The sequence below is a fragment of the Solanum tuberosum genome, unplaced genomic scaffold (genome assembly GCF_000226075.1).
Source record: "Solanum tuberosum cultivar DM 1-3 516 R44 unplaced genomic scaffold, SolTub_3.0 scf00010, whole genome shotgun sequence".
Taxonomy (NCBI): Eukaryota; Viridiplantae; Streptophyta; class Magnoliopsida; order Solanales; family Solanaceae; genus Solanum; species Solanum tuberosum.
Genome location: NW_006238936.1, coordinates 2,035,852 through 2,055,488, shown reverse-complemented (window position 1 = coordinate 2,055,488; position 19,637 = coordinate 2,035,852). Strand labels below are relative to the sequence as shown.

The following is a 19,637-nucleotide window of genomic DNA, read 5'->3' as shown; positions in this document are numbered from 1 at the left end:
GTGATAGTATGATTTTGATGGTGAATTTGATCGTAGGTGGTAAAAATTTATGGTGACTATTTTAATTTTCATGGTGAAATATATAAAATTTGGTAGTAATATGGCGGCAATGGTAGTGGTTTCATGGTGGTGTTCATTGAAGAAGAAACAATTGAATGATATGGAGAATTTTAGTCAAAATTTGATATGACATCTGATGTGACTGTGACATGGCATTGATGTGGCGCAAGTGTGATACACCTCCCATTGTGAGAGTGGTGCTACACATCTTGGGGTAAAAAAAATTCACTATTTAGTAGCAGAGGTGTGTAATAGGTCACTATATTAGTTTAAGCGTGTAACTGACATTTCGAGACAAGTTCGGAGGTAAATTTATGCATTTTCCCGTGATTTTAAATTTGAGTTGGGACATGTGTTTGGAATTATTACTATTAAAATTGTGATTCTAGATTTCAGAATTTCAAAAAAAAGTTGGTCAAAGGGTGTTTGGATTGGCTTAAAAGTTGGTCAAATATACTTTTAAGTCAGTTTTTATTTCTGGAAGTGTTTGGCAAATATAAAAAATAACTTAAAATAAGTAAAAAATGACTTAAAATAAGTTACGAAGTGTTTGACAAAGTAAACAATGACTTAAAATAAGTCAAAAATGACTTAAAATAAGTCAGAAACCAAAACTAGGTCTCCCTCTACTTTTTATTTTTTGACTTAAAAGTTATTTCAATTTGACTTTTTATATTCGACTTAAAAGCTATTTTTTTAAGCCAATCCAAATGGGCATAACTAAGTATGAATGGATTGTTTGTGCCACGTGGAAAGGTCATATCAAGAATAGTCATCTATTGTATTATTGGCTAGTGAATTGTTATAAAATTATGTAACGATAAATATTTATTTATAAAAGCAATATGTAGACATGTGATTTATCAACGCGAGAATATTCTGATATCTTATTTATGAACTATATTTTGCTCTGTTGATAAAATCATATAAGAATTGATTTTTTTAAGGATTAATTACAGAAATCCCACCTTTTAGTTTACTTATTACCATTATCCCCTATAAGTTTTACAAATCTCCAAAATTCCTCATTTTCACGCATTAGATTAGTGTATCTCGCGCATCAGATTAATGTATCAGTGCATCAGATTAGTGTATCTCGCACATCAGATTAGTGTATCATGTATAAAATGTAATGTATCTAACTTAACAATTAATGTATCTCGCGCATCAGATTAATGTATCAGTGCATCTAGATTAGTGTATCGTCGTCACATCAGTATTAGTGTATCATGTATAAATGTACATTAGTATTAGTTGTATTCATGTATAAAATGTAATGTATACTAACTTAACAATTAATGTATCTCGCGCATCAGATTAATGTATCAGCTCTTATATTACAGTATCCGTTTGAGGGATTTCTGTAATTATAAACTTTTAAGGGATAGATTGTAATTTTACCTTAAAAGTATGTGATTTCTGTAATTTGCCCTTTTTTTTAATGTAGTTTCTCACAACTTGTTAGGAACCCTATCCGAACGAAGGACTTCCTCTACCCTGAGTTCTATTTGGAATTGGGCCTCCAGAATATCTTCTCTAAGATGATGTTTATAAAGAAAATATAACTTAAGAAATTCAATTTGCATGTTCAAACAAACCTAATCATATTGTGATTTCATATTGCATGTCAAAATGGTTAAGGATAAAAATATAGATATAATATCGTTTTGTCTCAATTTATATGACATTCTTTCCTTTTAAGCATGTCCAAAGAGAATGTCACCTTTCTCTATTTGACAACTATTTAATTATACCACCCTCATTCCACCCCAGTTGAGTCTCACTTAACATTATTGTTAAGAGAATAATTAAAAAAAATTGTTTGAATTGATTTATTTTAAATGCTTTAAGTACTTTTATAAAGTTTGGTAAAATCTATATATAATATAAAGTTAGATAAAAGAAAAGTAATGTGGCATCTCTCTTTGGCCAAGGATCCTATTTATCTTTTTTCTCATTTTTTTGACATTTTTTGTTTGTTTTTTTTAATTATTATTGTAAAAAAATGAACAATTACTACTCCATTTATTCATATTCTTTAATATAAAAACTTAATTGTCTTTATTTCCATTACTCCCATGACTTTTGATTATCATAACTTCTAATTCATATTAATAGTCATGTTTATGATATCTTTTGGTATTCAATATTATGGTCCTATAAATAGAGGCAATAGAAAAATTTGTTACAAAAGAAATGATCAAATTTATATGTATAGTAGAGCTAAGGATTAACTTGGTGAAGTCATCTCATCTTTTTGGTCAAGAATCTGATTTTTTTTATAACTTTATAAAATATTATTTTATATCTTAGTTTTTTACTTATATGAGATTTGATTATTTTATTGCAGGTTTTTTTTGTTGAATGGAAAAATTTCATCTTTTTCATGACATCTGATGAATGGAACGAATTTTATTTATATGTAAGTCGTACTTTTATTACTTGAATTTTATTGTACGAACTTGACAAGAAATTCAAGTAATGCAAATTTTATATCAAATGCTTAATGTGAAATTGCTACAAAATCATTTTTTAATTTTCTTTAATGTAAAACTTAATGGTCTTTATTTTCACTACTCTCATGACTTTTTATTATTATAACCTCTAATATATAACAATTAAATTCATGATACTATTTGGTATTCTATGTTGTAGTCCTATAAATAGAGATATTGTAAAGTTTTCTTGAAATGAGCACATTTAACATTTTAAGTTGTCATGTTTTTAGTGCTCATTATGTTGATGCGCTGGTTGACTTGAAAGAATAAGATCAAGGCTATTGAATGGTGATTGTGGGTTGTGGAAGTGAACATTGACAAAAGCTCGGAAGATTGTACATTGATTTATATTTGTTTTAAATGTTTTAATGATTAAATCGTAAGAATGATATTGTATTATTTATTTATTTATTTTAGTTATTTCATCTCTTTATTTTGTATTTTATATAAAAAAAATTATTGTTGTAAATTTATATAAAAAAAATTGGTTCAAAATAGTAAGTTATGACTTTGTTGGACATAATTATCTCTTTCTCTTCTTTTTTTTGCCTTTAACTTCCTCAAAAATGTCTAAATATAATTTTTCCCCATGAATTTTCAATTACAAATGCTTCACTACAAGTTTTAAATAACACCAAAAGCCACACAATCATGTCTTGAGTTTTTCATCTTTACTAGATAATCTTTGGCTCAGAATTCTATTTATTTATTACTTTTATAATATTGTAGAATAATAAATATATCAATTAATTGTTCTTTCATATTTTTAATGCAAAACTTATGATCGTTATTTTCATTACTCTCATAATTTTTATTACCATGAACTCTAAATAATTAATAGTCATGTTCAGGATATTATTTGTTATTCATATTATAGAAGCATAGTAAGATTTTGGAGAGATGATCACATTAGTCTTTTAAATTGTTATGTTTTCGGTACTTATTTTATTTATATTTTAGTTTGACTTGAAGAATAAAATGAATGCTATTGAATGGTGATCGGCTTGTGGGAATGGATATCGACAAGAACTCCAAAAATTGTGTATTGATTTCGTATTATTTCTTTTTATTTTTCAATGATTAAGATTATAAGATTAATGTTGTATTTTTTTGTAGTTCTCTTTATGACGTCTCTTTGTTTTGTATTTATAAAAGAAAAAATTTAGTAAGTTTATATTTTCTTTTGGTTCAAAAGAGTAGCGTATGACTTTGTTGAAGGTCATCTAACTACTAACCAAATATTTTTCTCTATGAAATCAATTATCTCAATAAATATATATTGATATCTTATCGTCTTTCATAACCGTGCGAAGCGCGAACAAGTTTACTAGTAATATAATAATTTCAAACACTCATTCTAAGTCAAAATAGCAAAAACAAATCGAAATCCATAAGTTAGACATCATAATTTATAACTTTTTTTTAAGTTATAAATTACAAATCAATCCAAACAGATGTCACATAAAGTGAGTCGGAGGGACTTGAAATGTTTTAATGGTTACTCAAAAAGAAAAAAAAAGTAATCTGCTCTCGTACTGATAAATTGTTAATTATAAATTTTATTTTATTTATCAATAATGAATTCAATAACTCAATATATATAATTTAATAAAATATTTTTATAATTTAACTCTCGCCTCAGCTTTTTCTTTGAAATCGAAGACTGTTCCAATTTCCTACTGAGATAGGCAAGCGGAGGAAGAACTAGACGTATCTTGCTAGGCAAAGACAGGTTAGAATGGATAGCTCACGGGTGGAATTGACGGGATAGATATTACGATTCAAATTTAAACTATTCAAATTATGACTCTCCCTTGCTTGTAATTGCCCAAAAAATATAATAATAAAAGAAGTGTTATGAGTAGACACAAATTTTTGTTGATGGAAAGTTAAAATAATGTTTGTCAATAGTATAAGGACCAAAGTTGATATTTGCTAGTAATAGTTTAAGGGGAAAAGGGCCAAAATTACACCTCAACTTTGTTTTATTGGTTGACTTTACCCCTATCGTTAAAAACATGTTATTTTTATCCCTGCCGTTAATAAACTTAACAAATATACCCCTTCTTGGATGGAAAACCCCAAATCAATTAAAATTACCCTATTTTATTTAAATTACCTAATTTTAATCCCACCCAACCCACTTAATAATATAACCCATTTCTTTTACTCAAATCTACTTTATTTTCCCACCACCAAAGCCACCACCGTCGAAACCACCACCTCTCCCACTACTCTAACTCCTGTGTCACCTTCATGCCTATTGACTATGAATCATAACACCTCATAGGCCACCTTTATATTTACTGTAAAATCTGTATGATTAAAAGGTTTAGTTGGCACCAACCATTTGGATTTTATTTAAAACAACCTAGCCAGTTGGAACTCACAAAACTACAACATTCATCCTTTCACTCTTTGCACATCTTCATTGTAGCAGTCTAGCCATTGCCAGAACAAGACTGCACCCTTCATTCGACCCGTTTCAAGCTGGGAATGAAGTAAGGTGAAAATCATTGTGCATCCCAAAAAAAAAGGAGAACAGTGGTCATTAGGGGAATAAAAACATGCATATGATAAAAAGACTTCTCTTATCAATAGAGACTAAATTTGTGCCAAAGATGGAAAATATAGAGTAGTAAAATTTACTTGCTTTTGCTGGGAAACCCAATAAAATTACAATTTTAATTATGTTAACTTTTGTTGGGAAACCCAGAAGGGATTTGGTCTTAGAAAGCAAGAAATTGACTCTTGATAGGGTTGTTGACTTGGAGGAGGTAGAGTAGTGGGAGAGGTGGTGGTTTCGGCGGTGGTGGTGAAGGAGATCTCAAAGAGGGTGGTGGCTTTGGTGGTGGTGATGGGGAAAACAAAGTTGATTTGCGTAAAAAAAATGAGTTATATTATTAAGTGGATCGGATCGAGTTAAAATTATGTAATTTAAATAAAATCTAATAATTTTAATTGATTTGGGGTTTTCCATCCAAGGAGGGGAGGGATATATTTATTAAGTTTATTGACGATAGAGATAAAAATAACTTATTTTTAATGGTAGAGATAAAATCAACCAATAAAACAAAATTGAGGGTAACTTTGACCCTTTTCCCTAATTTAAGGCCCGCTATTTTCAACGTATATCCATGACTACCCCCGAAAAACCCTAATCTTCAAAACCCCTTCAAAGCTACACACTTCCTCCGGCGGCCGGCGGGGACTCTCTGTGCCACCCCTCTAGCCGGCGCCTCTCCGCTTCTCAAACTAAAACCCCCAAACTCCATTTTCGTTTTGCTTCAAAATTTCACCCAAAATGTCGATGTCAAAGAGTTCCAAAATGCTTCAATACATCAATTACCGTATGCGTGTTACAATACAAGATGGTCGTCAATTGATCGGAAAATTCATGGCTTTCGACCGACATATGAACCTCGTGCTTGGAGACTGTGAAGAGTTCCGTAAACTTCCTCCCACAAAAGGGTCGAAAGAAGAACGTGAAGATCGCCGTACACTTGGTCTTGTTCTTATCCGTGGCGAGGAGGTTATTTCCATGACTGTTGAGGGACCACCTCCTCCTGATGAATCACGAGTCAAGGGTACTACTGCCGGTTCTGCAGTTTCCGGCCCTGGAATTGGTCGGCCCGCTGGTCGTGGTATTCCTACTGGGCCGTTGGTTCATGCTCAACCGGGACTTGCTGGACCTGTTCGTGGGGTTGGTGGGCCTGCTCCGGGTATGATGCAGCCTCAACTTTCTCGGCCTCCGATGCCTCAAGTTTCTGCTCCACCGATTAATTACCCACAGCAGCCGCCGCCAATGATGAGACCGCCGGGTGGTGGGCCACCAATGCCACCGCAAGGTATGCAGATGCAAAGACCTGGGGGCCCTCCGCCTATGGCACCACCACCACATTTCCGGCCTGGTGGTGGTCCACCACAGTTTCCACCGCAGTTTGGTCAGCGGCCCATGGTTCCTCCACCTCCCATGATGAGGGGTCCGCCTCCACCTAGACCAGGAATGCCTGGTCAACCGCCTCACCCGGGTATGCCACCCCCACCTCCCGGTGGTCAGGTTCCTGTTTATGGACCTCCTCGTCCTGGTATGCCTCCACCGCCGAACCAGCAGCAATAGTAGAAATGGTTCGTACTGCTTCAGTTTATAATAATTTTTTTCTAGGTTTTGATATGTTAATTTGAGTTACTGTTATATTATCGTGTTAATATTTGAAAATTCAGGGGATATAGAGGTAAATCTAACTTCTAAGTTAAAAAGCTTAATGGATTAGAATGCTTGGGAATTGCAGAGCTTTGTATATAATATGATATTATAATAATGGAACAATGGCAACCCCTAGGAGGTAATGCCATGTATAATTGTATTGGAAGGAGTATAATCTATAATCCCTATTTTAGCTCAAATTCTAGTAATTCATGGAGAAGAATTTATGTCTCGAGCATTTTTTGTTTTTGTATACAACTTCAAAGGGAATACAATCCTCTTTAGGCTAATTTTAGATCAAGCATGAGGAAAAATTATTGGTTTGGAGCCTCATTTAGTTACTACTATTATAATTATAGCGTTCAGTTAGCTCAAGCATCAGAAGTTATTTGATTAGAGGCTCCTTAAGTTTTTGTTGCAAATATTATACTTGTAATGTCCTTCTCATCTAATAGATTGGTCTAGAAAATTAGAATCTACATGATTGGTTTAACTAGCTCTCATGTACATGATTCTTTTGAAGGTTTTAGATTGAGCTTCTTTGGTATCAAATTGAGAACAGATGACGTTTATGAATTCTTACATAAAGTTATTTAAGGACATTTTCTTTTTGGATGTTATTTTTGGACATATGCTTGGCCACTATCTAATGCTAATAATTAACATCTTTTGGTAAGATGTTTTCTTATCAAATCCTTGCTGTAGTCGGGTTTATATAGTTTCTCTTTGTTTTTCAGTAGTTGTGTGGTCTGCATAAGATTTGTTCTATGCCATCTGACAGACCTCTTCTATTGGGTTTTCGTTTTATGTTACACAGCAAGCTTATCAGACACGAAATCTAGGTCTGATGTGCATATTGTAGGCCTATTTATTTTGATGGATTTTGTTATGTTTGGTTTAGCATGTCCTCTTTGAAAAATAAATTGAACTGTACACCATTTAAAAACATTTTCACCTACTCTATATTCAGGGATGAATGAGGGAGGATCTTCCATCTTTATGGTCATAGAACCCGTACTTGAACGTGTACTATCCTTGTTAGGTTCATCTTTTTTGGATGTGGTGAGGTTCTTGTCTGGAGTTACTTGTTTATCGAACAAACGTTCTTCAGTCACTGCCATAATTGACCTTTAGTATCAAATAATCTAGGTTGACGTTTGTTTGTGTAAGCCTTTCTGCAAAAAGTAAAGTTATTTTTTTTTGGTAAAAAGAGTGTTAAATTTTTCGAAGTTGAAGAAGTGTCCAGGAATTATTTTCACCCTTAACCTCTTATTCCACTCACAAAACTCTCGGGAACAATAGAAAAGCTACTACTACCACCAAACACATCAACCTCCATAGACTATTCTTCCAATGAAATTCTTCAAAGAACTTTTTACCAAATACTTCAGTCTAGAGATTGCACATCTTCCCGTGACTATTATAAAATACAAAAAAATAAATTGTATACTCCCAATGGAAAGGATAGCCACCAAATATTTGATGGATCTACTATCCTCCCATGATAAGGAATGTGAATCCTTTTCTTGCATCGCTGGGAAAATAACAGTTGTATAAGAATCCCCAACCAACTCCCAAGTCATTTAATGAAGAATTATTACCGATGCATTTCTCTTCTATTTTTTTTGGTGCAACATATCACAATTGATATAGTAGAAGCCATAATAGACTTTTTGAGCTCTTTGCACTTGCAATACCAAGGACCTTCATAACTTCTTTTGCCGCATCTCCTTGCTGCTGGGTTGTCAATAAATTACCTTTAACATTAACAATCAAAAAAAGATTTTTTCTTTCCTTCCTTCCCATCCCTTGGCTGTGTCCCTAGTCCAGCTTGAATGATAACTCATTTGTATTGTTTTTTCTGTGAACAGTGTAAAGTTCCTGTAAAGGTAAACTAAGTCATATCTCCCCCTGCGTGCCTGGATGGTGGTGTTGCAAAGAATCACTGGGCTTACGGCTATTTCAGCTACGTGGACAGGTGATCAATCTTCATGCTGTATGCACCCAACATTCTTCGGTTTTTGCTACAGTTGTAAAATTCGCGAGATAGGAGATTTCAAATCGATGTACTTTATAATATCTTTCTTTCCTTTTCTATATTAAAACTGTGATTATTTGATATTAACTGAAAGAGCACTTACAGTTGTGGTGAAGGGTGCTGGTATATGCAGCTCATGTCCTCTATTGATCTTTCTCTAGATGGCACATAATTCTTGAACTTCATGTTACATTTAGTTACGTTTGGATTATTTTATGCATCTAATAATATTAGATTACTGAAGAAATAGTGATAATTTTAAGATTATTGTTACTGAACTGATTAAAAAAGTTAATAAGTTTAATTATTTACATAAAGATCCTCCTCCTTCGCGGCGATCACCATCTCCTCCACCGTCACTACCATCCCCTACTCTTTGGCCATGGCCCCTATCTCCTCTATTGTCACTATCCGCCATCCTTTTATTGCAACAATTATATGAATGCCATTGTAACAATCAGTGTTTTAAAAGACTCTATTGGGACTTGTCTCAAGGCGAGCCCTGGGGCGGGACTCTAGCAAAACGCCTCAAGGCTCAAGTGTGGGGCTTAGTTCTATAAGACTTACGCCCTAAGCGCCCGATGGTACGTCCTAAGCACGCCCAATGCTCGGGGATCGCCTAACAAATCTTAGACAAATTATGCGTTAAAATCTTTAGTTAACATTGTTGACCCTCATAATTCTTGAATAAATGAATGATACTTCATAATTTACTATTTGATAATATTGTGAAGGTGATTATACATTACGTAACATTTCTTTTGAAAATACGTAACGAAGTTTTACTTTTTCACTTATCATTGGTCTTCATGGTTTTGTCATAAATCTCAAAATTATCATATTTTATTTATCTATTTGAAAGTAATTTTATTTTTATTCATGATGGAGTGATGTTTTTATTATAATACTAGTAAGTTTTATTGATTATTTATTTTTAGGGGGGTGAATTGTATAGTATGGTAAAAAATATATTTTTAGAAATAATGATTCTTTTATTATTAAAAAGTTAAGATATTAGATTATTTATACTTGTATAATCATGTTAGAAGTTTTATTTTCTATGAGTTTCATTAACCATGTTTGTAATTATTTCAAACTTTGATGTATTTTTATAATTTTATATTATTATACTATATTGTAAATTAGAAAATTTAAGATCCATAGGGCTTATGCCCCACGTCTTGAGGCTTACGCCTCACCCTATACTAAGTAAAATGTCCCGCCTCACGCCCCTGCCTTTTAAAACACTCGTAATAACTTTAGTAGTTGGTTGAGTTACTATAGCACCATGCTAAAATTGAAGTGCTCCAATAACTCAAATAATTGTTGAAGTTGTTGTAACAATTTCAACGTATTGATGTTCGTAATAATTGTTCGATTTGTTGTAATTGTTTTTCTTCTAAGAAATTTCTTCGAATGACTTAAAAAAAATGATCAATTTTTTTTTTTAAATTCATATAATCAAAGCAAAACATTTTAGAAAAATAAGGAAAAAAAAGAATTGCGATAAAAATGATGAAAGACCACAACAAAGAAGAAGATGAAGAGGGAAAAAAAAAGGAAAGAGGGAGAATTGAAACAAAAAAAAATGAGGGAGAAATTATTTTGAAATGTTAAATTTAAAAGTTGGAGGAAGTATTTTTAAAATTTTTCAAAATTTTGATATGTACTTCAATTTTTTTTTTGGGGTTGTTTGATTTGAAAATAAGTTACGATAATTTTTTTTTGTTTGCCACTCGGTGTCCGATATCCACATTGGAGCCCGACTAAATTCGAATTCACGCCGGAAAATCCTGGATAAAGCGCTCCCTAATAAAGGCGACTCCGTACCCAAGGGGCTCAAACCCGAGACCTCTTGGTTAAGAATGAAGGAGTAGTTACCACTCCACCACAACTTTTTTGATAAGTTATGATAAAATTGGTTATGCAGAGATGATTTTTGTTGAAATTATTTATGATGAAATTAATTGTCATGATATTACTTTAATGAATGTTTGACTTATTATATTAAAAATAATATGAATTACATAACCTCTAAAAAATTGTTAGTTTACCTACCTATCCTTTTATAATTGTAAAATGTGTGAAAAAATAATGTATAAAAGGAATTTGAGGGGGTATTATTTTTTAATTATTTTACTCTGTCTGTTCAACAATAGTTGTTTATTTTTACTTGACACAGAAATTAAGAAACTGTAAATAATAGAGGTAATTTACCAAATCACCTTTACTAAATACAACTCATTTAAAAATTGAAAAATAAATAATATTTAATAATAATGATAAAATAAATACAAAATAGTAAATTATGCATTAATTTTATAAATTGGTCAAATATTGTTAGATATTCCCAAATAATATAATTGACAAATAAAAATGGAAAGAGAGAAAGAGTAATTATTTTATCCCAAAACAAGTTATTAGGAACTATTATTCCACAACAAAGAAAAAAAAAATTATTAATCTTAAATAAGTTATTTAAGACATATTAAAAATAGATTAGCACAAGATTCTCTCTTTTCTGTGCACACACCAAACGTCCTTTGTTCACTAGTATGTCACACATTTATTTCATTTGTAAGACTTTGAAGTATCTTTCGACTCATTTTGCTCTGCAATCATGGATACTGAAACAGGTTAATCTTTACTTCTATCGGTGAAGTTGCGGAATCGGAATGAAATTGCGGACTAGTTGGTTTTTGAATTTGATTGTTTTTTCCTCTTTGTGATGTTCGTTCATAAGTTCTTCAAGAAATTATACTGTTTTTTTGGATTTTTTTTGTAGTGATTGAGTTCTTGGGTGAGGTGCCATTGTTACAGAGGCTACCCAGTTCTTCCCTCAGAAAAATTGCCCAACTTGTCAAGGTTAAACGTTATGGTAAAATTCATTCTTATTTTTCCTGAGTTCCCATAAATTTAGCTGCTAGTTTCTCTGTATTCTGTTCTATGTAAGTGTTATGAGTTTCAGAAGTTACTTAGAACTTAATAATTTGTTTGTTGGATTAATACGACTATCTATCGGAAACAACTGCTCTACCTTAGATTTTTAATGTAGTGGACATTACCCTCTCGAGATCCCACTTGTGGAGTTATAGTGGGTATGTTGTTGTTGTTGGATTAACATAACTGTGGAGATTCATCATTTGATTAATCAGTTTATAGTCAATGAATATATAGGGATTATATCAGATTTCCAGCTATAGCTCTTTTCATCTAGGTTGTTAATATTTGATACCATTGCAGATCGTGGAGATTATGTTATCCGTGAAGGAGAAGCTGGGGATGGAATTTACTTCATATGGGATGGAGAGGTAATTCTGAGTATTGTTTTTGCTTTGTTGTACTGAGTTTACGTGAACAAAAATCATAAGATTGAATTTTTATATTGTTATGGTAAACTTATTTCCAGGCAGAAGTCTGCGGTTTCAGCCAAGCTGATGATGAAAATCGTCTTGAATTCCAGCTGAAAAAATTTGATTATTTTGGTCATGGTGAGGTGCTCCTTGTCATCTTCGTATAATTTTTTGCCTTTCGATTTTCTCTTGATCCCAACTTCCTAAATTAAGGAATCTTTTGAATTGACTATCTTGTCCTGTTATGGCCGCCTCTACTCAGTTTTATCAACTTTTGCTGTATAAATATTTTATATGTTGTTTCAGAGTCTAGATTCAGTTATTGCCTCTCTGTAGGCTCTTTTTGGCATCTATTACATTAGTAGCACAGTCATGTGCTACTGCTTTTAGGCTTTCAGTCTCAAGTGTTGGGTGATTACAAGGTTCAATATGTTATGGCAGGTTTGACAACATCTACACAGCCTGCTGAGGTGATCGCATTGTCTAAGGTACTGCCTCTTTCCAACCATGGAATAGTACTCATTTCCGTAGTTATTTCATGATTCCTGGGGATTCTGCATCCAATTTTGTAGTTATGTTCTAACTTTCTCTAATGGCAGCTGACCTGCTTAGTGCTGCCTCATGAGCATAATAATCTGCTCCAGCCCAAATCAATTTGGAATGCAGACAAAGAAAGAGATACATGCGCCCTTGTGGAGCACATATTGCACTTGGAGCCTAGAGAGGTATGCTATTTATGCCTTCTGTAACTTATTCGTTAACCTCCCATTCCATTGACTTCATATGTTGGCTGTAAAGTTTCTGTTCTTTCCTTCTTTATGTTAATTATACTCAGTCATCTATGCCAGTTTATGCACTTGGGAGGTTAATCTCCACTATAATAATACTCAGTCATCTATGATAGCTGATGGTGTTAACTAGTGAGTAGTTTGGTTTGTAAGACGAATGGGTTTCACTTCATGTTATTGAGTAGAGACTTAATTGACTTTCATCGGGAATGTACTGCTAATAAGTGGTGCTGACATTCTTAATTACTTAGGCTAAGAAATGATCCTTTCTCTAATTACTAGGAAAAAACTACTAGTGAGTTTCTGTTTGTATTTCTTTTTTGCCGAAAAATAATTTTATTCAATAAGCTGCTGCACTGAGGAGGTAATGAGCGTATACAGAAAAACTCACTGGACTTGACTCTTCTATGCGACCAAGGAATCAATGAAGTCCAATGCAAGAAATATGTTTGCTTTCCCCTCAAAGCATCAGTCATTTCTGCTAAATCTATGCAAAAGAGGAACTTCTTGGTGCATAGCTGGTGATAATGTTTCATTCTTTACCATTGCACAATGAACTCCAAGTCACTTGTCTTTCTTTTGTGAGATCACGATTCCATTTATTTTATATGCTTTCTATAGGAAGCTCTGTTAGTTCTTTTAAAGGTTCGATTTGCTTAAGAAATAAGCTACTTGTTCTTATGAATCCTTGAATTTGTTCAAGATAATTTGGTAGAGCAGGATAATTGTTCTCCTATCACCTTGCACTTGCAGATTGTTTTCCTTTGGAACATTTCTTTTCTGAAGCATTGATGTTTCATTATATTCCCAGTTCAATGTTCCCTTATAAAAGAGGAATTTTTGGGAGTTCTAACATAAATATTCTGTTGAAGGTGAACATTTTCCAAGGTATAACATTGCCAGATGCCCCTGTAAATAACAATGTGTTTGGAGGTCAGTTTCTTGGACAGGTAAAATTGAAATGTCCTATTTCTCCACCACTCACTTTTATTGGAGTTTAACTTCAGATGACTTGGGACCTTTTGTGAATAATTGCTTCATTCTCTATACTCTACTATGCAGGCATTGGCTGCAGCATCAAAAACTGTCGATTTTCTCAAAATTGTTCATAGTTTGCATGCCTACTTCCTTCTTATTGGAGATTCTGACAGTAATTAGCTTTCCTTTATTATTTGTTGCTTTAAGCACTTTTTTATTTTTACCTTTCTAGCGTTAAATGATACATAGCTGCCTATGCTATAGCTGAAATAAATAGCTAATTCTCATATGTATGAGTTCTTTGGGATCCTCTGCCAGAGCGCGCAACTTTATGATTTGATGAAACTAGTTTGTGTGTTGGTATGCTTGTTTGAGATAATTATCACATCCAGTCTTTTCATTGTGGGTGTGTGGATGCAACAGTAATATTAAGCTTTGGGGTCTGCTAGTTTTAGTATGTATCAGCTTGCTGAGCTCTACTTACTACATGCGTTCCTTACTTTCTTTTCTTTTATGGCTCTTTCTGTTTTTTGCCAAGATATAAGAATCAGCATCCTTCACAACAACAACAACAATATACCCAGTGTAATCCCACAAGAATCATCATCCTTCACAAGCTGTCCTTAAATATTAGATTCTATATGTTTTCCATGTCGCCATTGCTCTCCTCAAATTATGAGTATATAATTGGCTAACATGTATTGGACTGAAGTGTTTCCCTGTCTGGATGTTGATGTATGACATACATTTTGTTTATTGACTTACTAAATGATTGCCGATTGAGGACAGTTTGCTAATATGGCTTAGTTGCTCTGTTACTTTCTCATGTATTCCCTACTGAGGAGTCAGTTCACTGGGGTAAAGAGTGTTTAATCACAGTCAGAATTATCTATATAAACCTCTTCTTCGTGTACCAATGTAAATCCGGTTGACTAAAAACTTGTATCTTACCCAGTCCCACACTTATGATTGTAGTTCCAATCATATATCAAGTTTACCGTGTACGTGATGGAAAGAGCTTTGCTACACGAAGGGTGGATGCAATTCAGAAAGGGAATATCGTATTCACATTGGTAGCTTCATTTCAGGTGATTATCAGCCTTTCATCAAGTTGGTCACATCTTAGCAATACCTTTTTTTATGGCTCTCTTTTGTAATTCAACGTAAATATGTTTCCTAGATTTATATGATTTTCTTTAGCAAGTTGATTAGATCCATGCGAAAGCATGAACTTGCATGCTATGTAATGAGTATTTGTGGTATAAATACAAATTGTGAAAAAAAGCATTCAGGAGGAAGAATCAGCATAGAAAGCATAGTTTTGAATGAATTCAACATAACTTGGATTTCTTTTTAAACTATTGTTCACCTTCTTCATCTGTGAATATCATGTTGGCACGACATATTGATATTGATTTTTAACCTTCAAATCTCACAAAATTATGAAGAAAGTTGTAAGTTAGCAAGCTTCACTAGTGAAGACAATTGGATCGGCTCATCAACTTTCAGTCATTTCTGAAATGCTTTGTTCTGCTCGTTTTGATCCTACCATGGAATACTCTGATCTTTTCCTGGTTCAACTGCTGCCCCCACAAAAACCCTAGACTTACAATGATGATTGGAACTTTGATGGATCACTTGTTTTTGCCTGGAATACTGCAGTAACTTTTTAGGCAGATGCAACTTTATGTGACACACTTTTATGTGTTCATTACATCATTATCTTTATTCTGGTTGTTATATTTGTAATATTTTTCTTAAAACTGCATTTATTATTGGTATATAACGTGACAGAAAGATGAAGATGGATTTGATCACCAGGAAGCAAAAATGCCTAATGTGCCTAATCCAGAAACGGTAACCTTCTTACAATTCCATGAGCTCTGCTATATCTGCAATTGTGCTCTGAGCCTCTTCTCCTTACGCTTTCATTGAAATCCAATTACAGCTTTTATCACTGGAAGATTTGAGAGAAATGCGCAAGACTGATCCTCGGCTTCCCAGGTCAGACTCTGCTCACTGTTATGCCATCATGCTATGATATTTTAAATTTGTTATAATTTGGTGCACACGTATACTATCTGATAATGTATTGTAAATAGTGTGGTGCATAAGCTTTAAAGTATTTGCCTTGTGGAAACCATTTACATTACTGAACTTGTGCCTTTGGAAGTATAAATTCTCCAGCATGAGCTGTCTTATATCTCTTGTATACTTTGGCTTCAAAGTGGATACAGTAGTACACATTTTTGCTTAGTCCCGAGTCTCATTAAATAATTCTCTCGGCAAGCCTGACTTTTCAGGACATATCATATGTTCTGAGATCTGAAAATTAGAAGATGCATAAAGCTTTTTTATTCTGTTTGTGGTTACTTATTTTGGGATCCTTGGTTTTGGTGATACTGACAGTGAATTTTGACAGGACATACCGAAATAAGGTTTCTACTGCAAATTTTGTACCCTGGCCAATAGAAATAAGGTTTTGCGAACCTAATAATGCCACTAGTCACACCAAGTCTCCTCCAAGGTTAGTCATGCTTTCAGCTATCCGTTTCCCTTCTGAGGTAGCAACTGTAATTAACCAAACTTAAAGTCCATGTAAGCTTGTATATAGTAGTATCCTCATCATGTTTGCATCATCTCTTTCCTACGCAGTTTGAGATATTGGTTTAGAGCAAAAGGAAAACTTTCAGATGACCAGGCTTTACATAGGTAAGCAATCAGTTCTTTCATTTAATTAGCTGAGCTCATAATTAAAAGGAGTAAAGCAGGCAGTTAGCAGCCTCATCTTATCTCAGCGAGAGACTCTCATGAGTAGATTTGTTATTGAGCTTGAGAATGGGTTCTAATGGACACTTGGGTTCAAAATGAACACAAATTTGTTATCGGCACTTCTTTGGGCATACTCCCACTTGGGGCCATGTATAACTAATATTAGTGCCTCAAAATTGTATATTTTTTCCTTCAAAATCATGTTTCTTCCTTGTAGGTGCATATTTTCCATCAAAACGGAACATAAAAGAAATTAAAATCAGGAACTTGTACTCTCTTAGCATACATAAGTTTTTATATTTATGCAGAATGAGGCCATATTGCAGTCTGCATCTTTTAATGCAATATTTATGCTGGTTACAGATGTGTTGCAGCATATGCATCAGATCTAATCTTTAATACTGTCAGTCTGAATCCTCATCGAAGGAAGGGTTTCAAGATAGCTAAAGTTAGTCTGGATCATTCGTGAGTTCCAACAACTCTTAAACCATTTTGTTTTTTTCTTTAATGTACCAGCTTTATATTATGGGGAATATGTCAATGTTTGCCAAAGCAGTTAATATAATTTCTTATGAAATGGTTCTCAACTCTTTCCATGTTATCACCAAATCATTAGTGTCTTTATCTTTTGCTTCTGTTTACCTTTTCCAGGATTTGGTTTCACAGACCTTTGAGAGCTGATGATTGGATATTGTTTGTGGTAAGAAGGAAAAGTTAAAAAAATTTATGATGTTTTTTAAGAATTGTCTCCCTTTTATTAGTGGTTTCCATTACTAGCAGTCTTCCTTCTAACTATCATTTTATAGATGCACAGTCCGACTGCTTATAATGCACGTGGCTTTGTGACAGGCCAAATGTTTAATAGGAAGGGAGAGGTAAAGTACTAGACCTGAGAAGTGTTGATGTCTGAGCTACCAAAGTCTTTTATATGTTCTTGCTTTGTTAATATGCTTATTGTTAATGCTTTCTGATCTCCAGCTTGTAGTGTCATTGACTCAAGAGGCCTTATTGAGGCCAGCCAGAAAACAACCTGCATTCCAACCAAAGCTCTAATCCATGACAGGTCCAATGAAAAAAGAGGACTAGGTAAAACTGCGGAAGAGCTCAAATAAGTTCTATAGAGGTCGCGAAATAGAATAAAGATAGTTGTTTTAATTATGGAAGAGTATGATGTATCTATAGTTTACAACTATTATACAGAACTTTCCCGCCATTGTCTCTGTAACTCTCATCTCACCTTTATATATAACCCCGCCAGAAGAGGCATTGCCATTGTTACATTGATCAATCTTATGATTGTTGCAAGTTGAAATGTTTTTTTTTTTTACAAGTTTCATCTTCTGCATTCACTATATTAGAATAAAATTGTTGCAAAATAATGCTTTGATTTCGAAATGCCATGGGTTTAAATTTCTTTAGTTCACTATCCAACAAAAGTAAAGAGCTCATGTTTATTGACTCATCAAATTTATCTTGAAATAATAATTCACAATCCTTGGGTTTCAATTGTATTTTTTTATTAGAAAAATTACAGAAATCCCGCCTTTTAGTTTACTTATTACCATTATTCCCTATATGTTTTACAAATCTCCAAAAAATGTGTATCTTGCACATCAGATTAGTGTATCATGTATAAAACGTACATCAGATTAGTGTATCATGTATAAAATTTAATGTATCTTACTTAATGATTAATGTATCTCGTGCATCAAATTATTGTATTAACGCTTATATTATTGTATCCGTTTGAGGAATTTTTGTAATTATAAACTTTTAAGGGATAGATTGTAATTTTGCCTTAAAAGTATTAAATTTCTGTAATTTGCCCTTCTTTATTTCCTTTAGATAACATAATCCAAGTAAAACTATTTTCAAAAGAAGTTTTTCGAAACTAATCCAAACGCACAAAGATCTCTTCCAAAATTATTTTGCAAAAATCAGAACCAAAGTGTTATTTGTAAGAGTGGCTCTATTTTGGGATGATTTTTAATTTTAGAGAAAATTACACAAATTAGACGCAAAAGTATTTACCCAAATTGGACCTAACCTAATATATTTATCCTGATTGGACTTACAATCCAAACTATTTACCTGATTGCCCTCCTTGTTCTATTCACTGAACCACTGATGATACCATTAACTTCGATTGTATTTATATACTCTGATGGTATCTATATACCTTGATAGTATCAAACAATAATTGAACAGTCTTCTCATTGAAACACTAACTCTTTCTCCTTGATGTCATTAGAGTATGGTATCATGGAGTAATTGAAGCACTGCTTCTTTCTCTTTGATAGAGGGGTATGAAAGTAAGGAGATAACCGCTTGTAAATAGTTTCCCTTTTTGGATACAAATGTTCTTTTTCCTTAATTTTATCCATCAAATTGGTGATCTTTAATTTTTAACCTTTAATATTTTAAATAATAAAAAAAGTGGTCAAAAATATCACCGACCACGAGAAAAGAAAATTGTATGACAAAAAGTTACTTTTTTATAAGGTATTACAAGTTATGCACTTTATTCCAACGGAACTTATATTGTTAGAGACATCATAACCCACCAATTGTGCCTTACAAGCTATAACTCAGTGAACTTGTGTCGATAGAAACACAGGAACTTGTGTAAATTTCCCAAATAATATTTGGGAAAAAAATTTGGCAAATAGTGTTTGTCCATACAATTTGTCATTATTTGGTAAATATTTTTGGTAAATATCCCAAATTCCCAAATACTAGTTTTTTCTAGTATTTGGGCCAAATCTCATTATTTGGGATCTTTTGAAAATAGAAATTTTACACCAAACTTTTATCTTTTACAAACATCCTCTATAGTAGTTGTTTGCGTTGTATTACATGATTTTTTACGTGAACACCAAAGTAGTGGTGAAATATTCAGTGAATATGAAAGTAATAATATAGTTGTTGATGAAAATGATGAAC

At 33.1% G+C, this 19,637-nt stretch overlaps 2 protein-coding genes across 2 annotated transcripts; both read left to right on the top strand.

The window, feature by feature from the left end:
* The first annotated feature begins 5,685 nt into the window (after positions 1-5,685).
* LOC102591714 (small nuclear ribonucleoprotein-associated proteins B and B'-like) lies at positions 5,686-8,983 on the top strand. Its single transcript, XM_006339498.2, has 2 exons — positions 5,686-6,686; positions 8,637-8,983. Exon 1 carries the CDS (start codon positions 5,863-5,865, stop codon positions 6,676-6,678), a length of 816 nt encoding a protein of 271 aa, XP_006339560.1. The 5' UTR covers positions 5,686-5,862; the 3' UTR covers positions 6,679-6,686; positions 8,637-8,983.
* Positions 8,984-11,313: 2,330 nt separating this feature from the next.
* LOC102591392 (acyl-CoA thioesterase 2-like) lies at positions 11,314-17,982 on the top strand. The gene is made up of 17 exons (XM_006339497.2): positions 11,314-11,439; positions 11,589-11,681; positions 12,047-12,114; positions 12,213-12,294; positions 12,598-12,644; positions 12,756-12,881; positions 13,817-13,894; positions 14,007-14,094; positions 14,898-15,010; positions 15,717-15,779; positions 15,871-15,926; positions 16,345-16,449; positions 16,578-16,634; positions 17,058-17,159; positions 17,346-17,394; positions 17,501-17,569; positions 17,673-17,982. Exons 1-17 carry the CDS (start codon positions 11,424-11,426, stop codon positions 17,745-17,747), a joined length of 1,287 nt encoding a protein of 428 aa, XP_006339559.1. The 5' UTR covers positions 11,314-11,423; the 3' UTR covers positions 17,748-17,982.
* Positions 17,983-19,637: the final 1,655 nt, after the last annotated feature.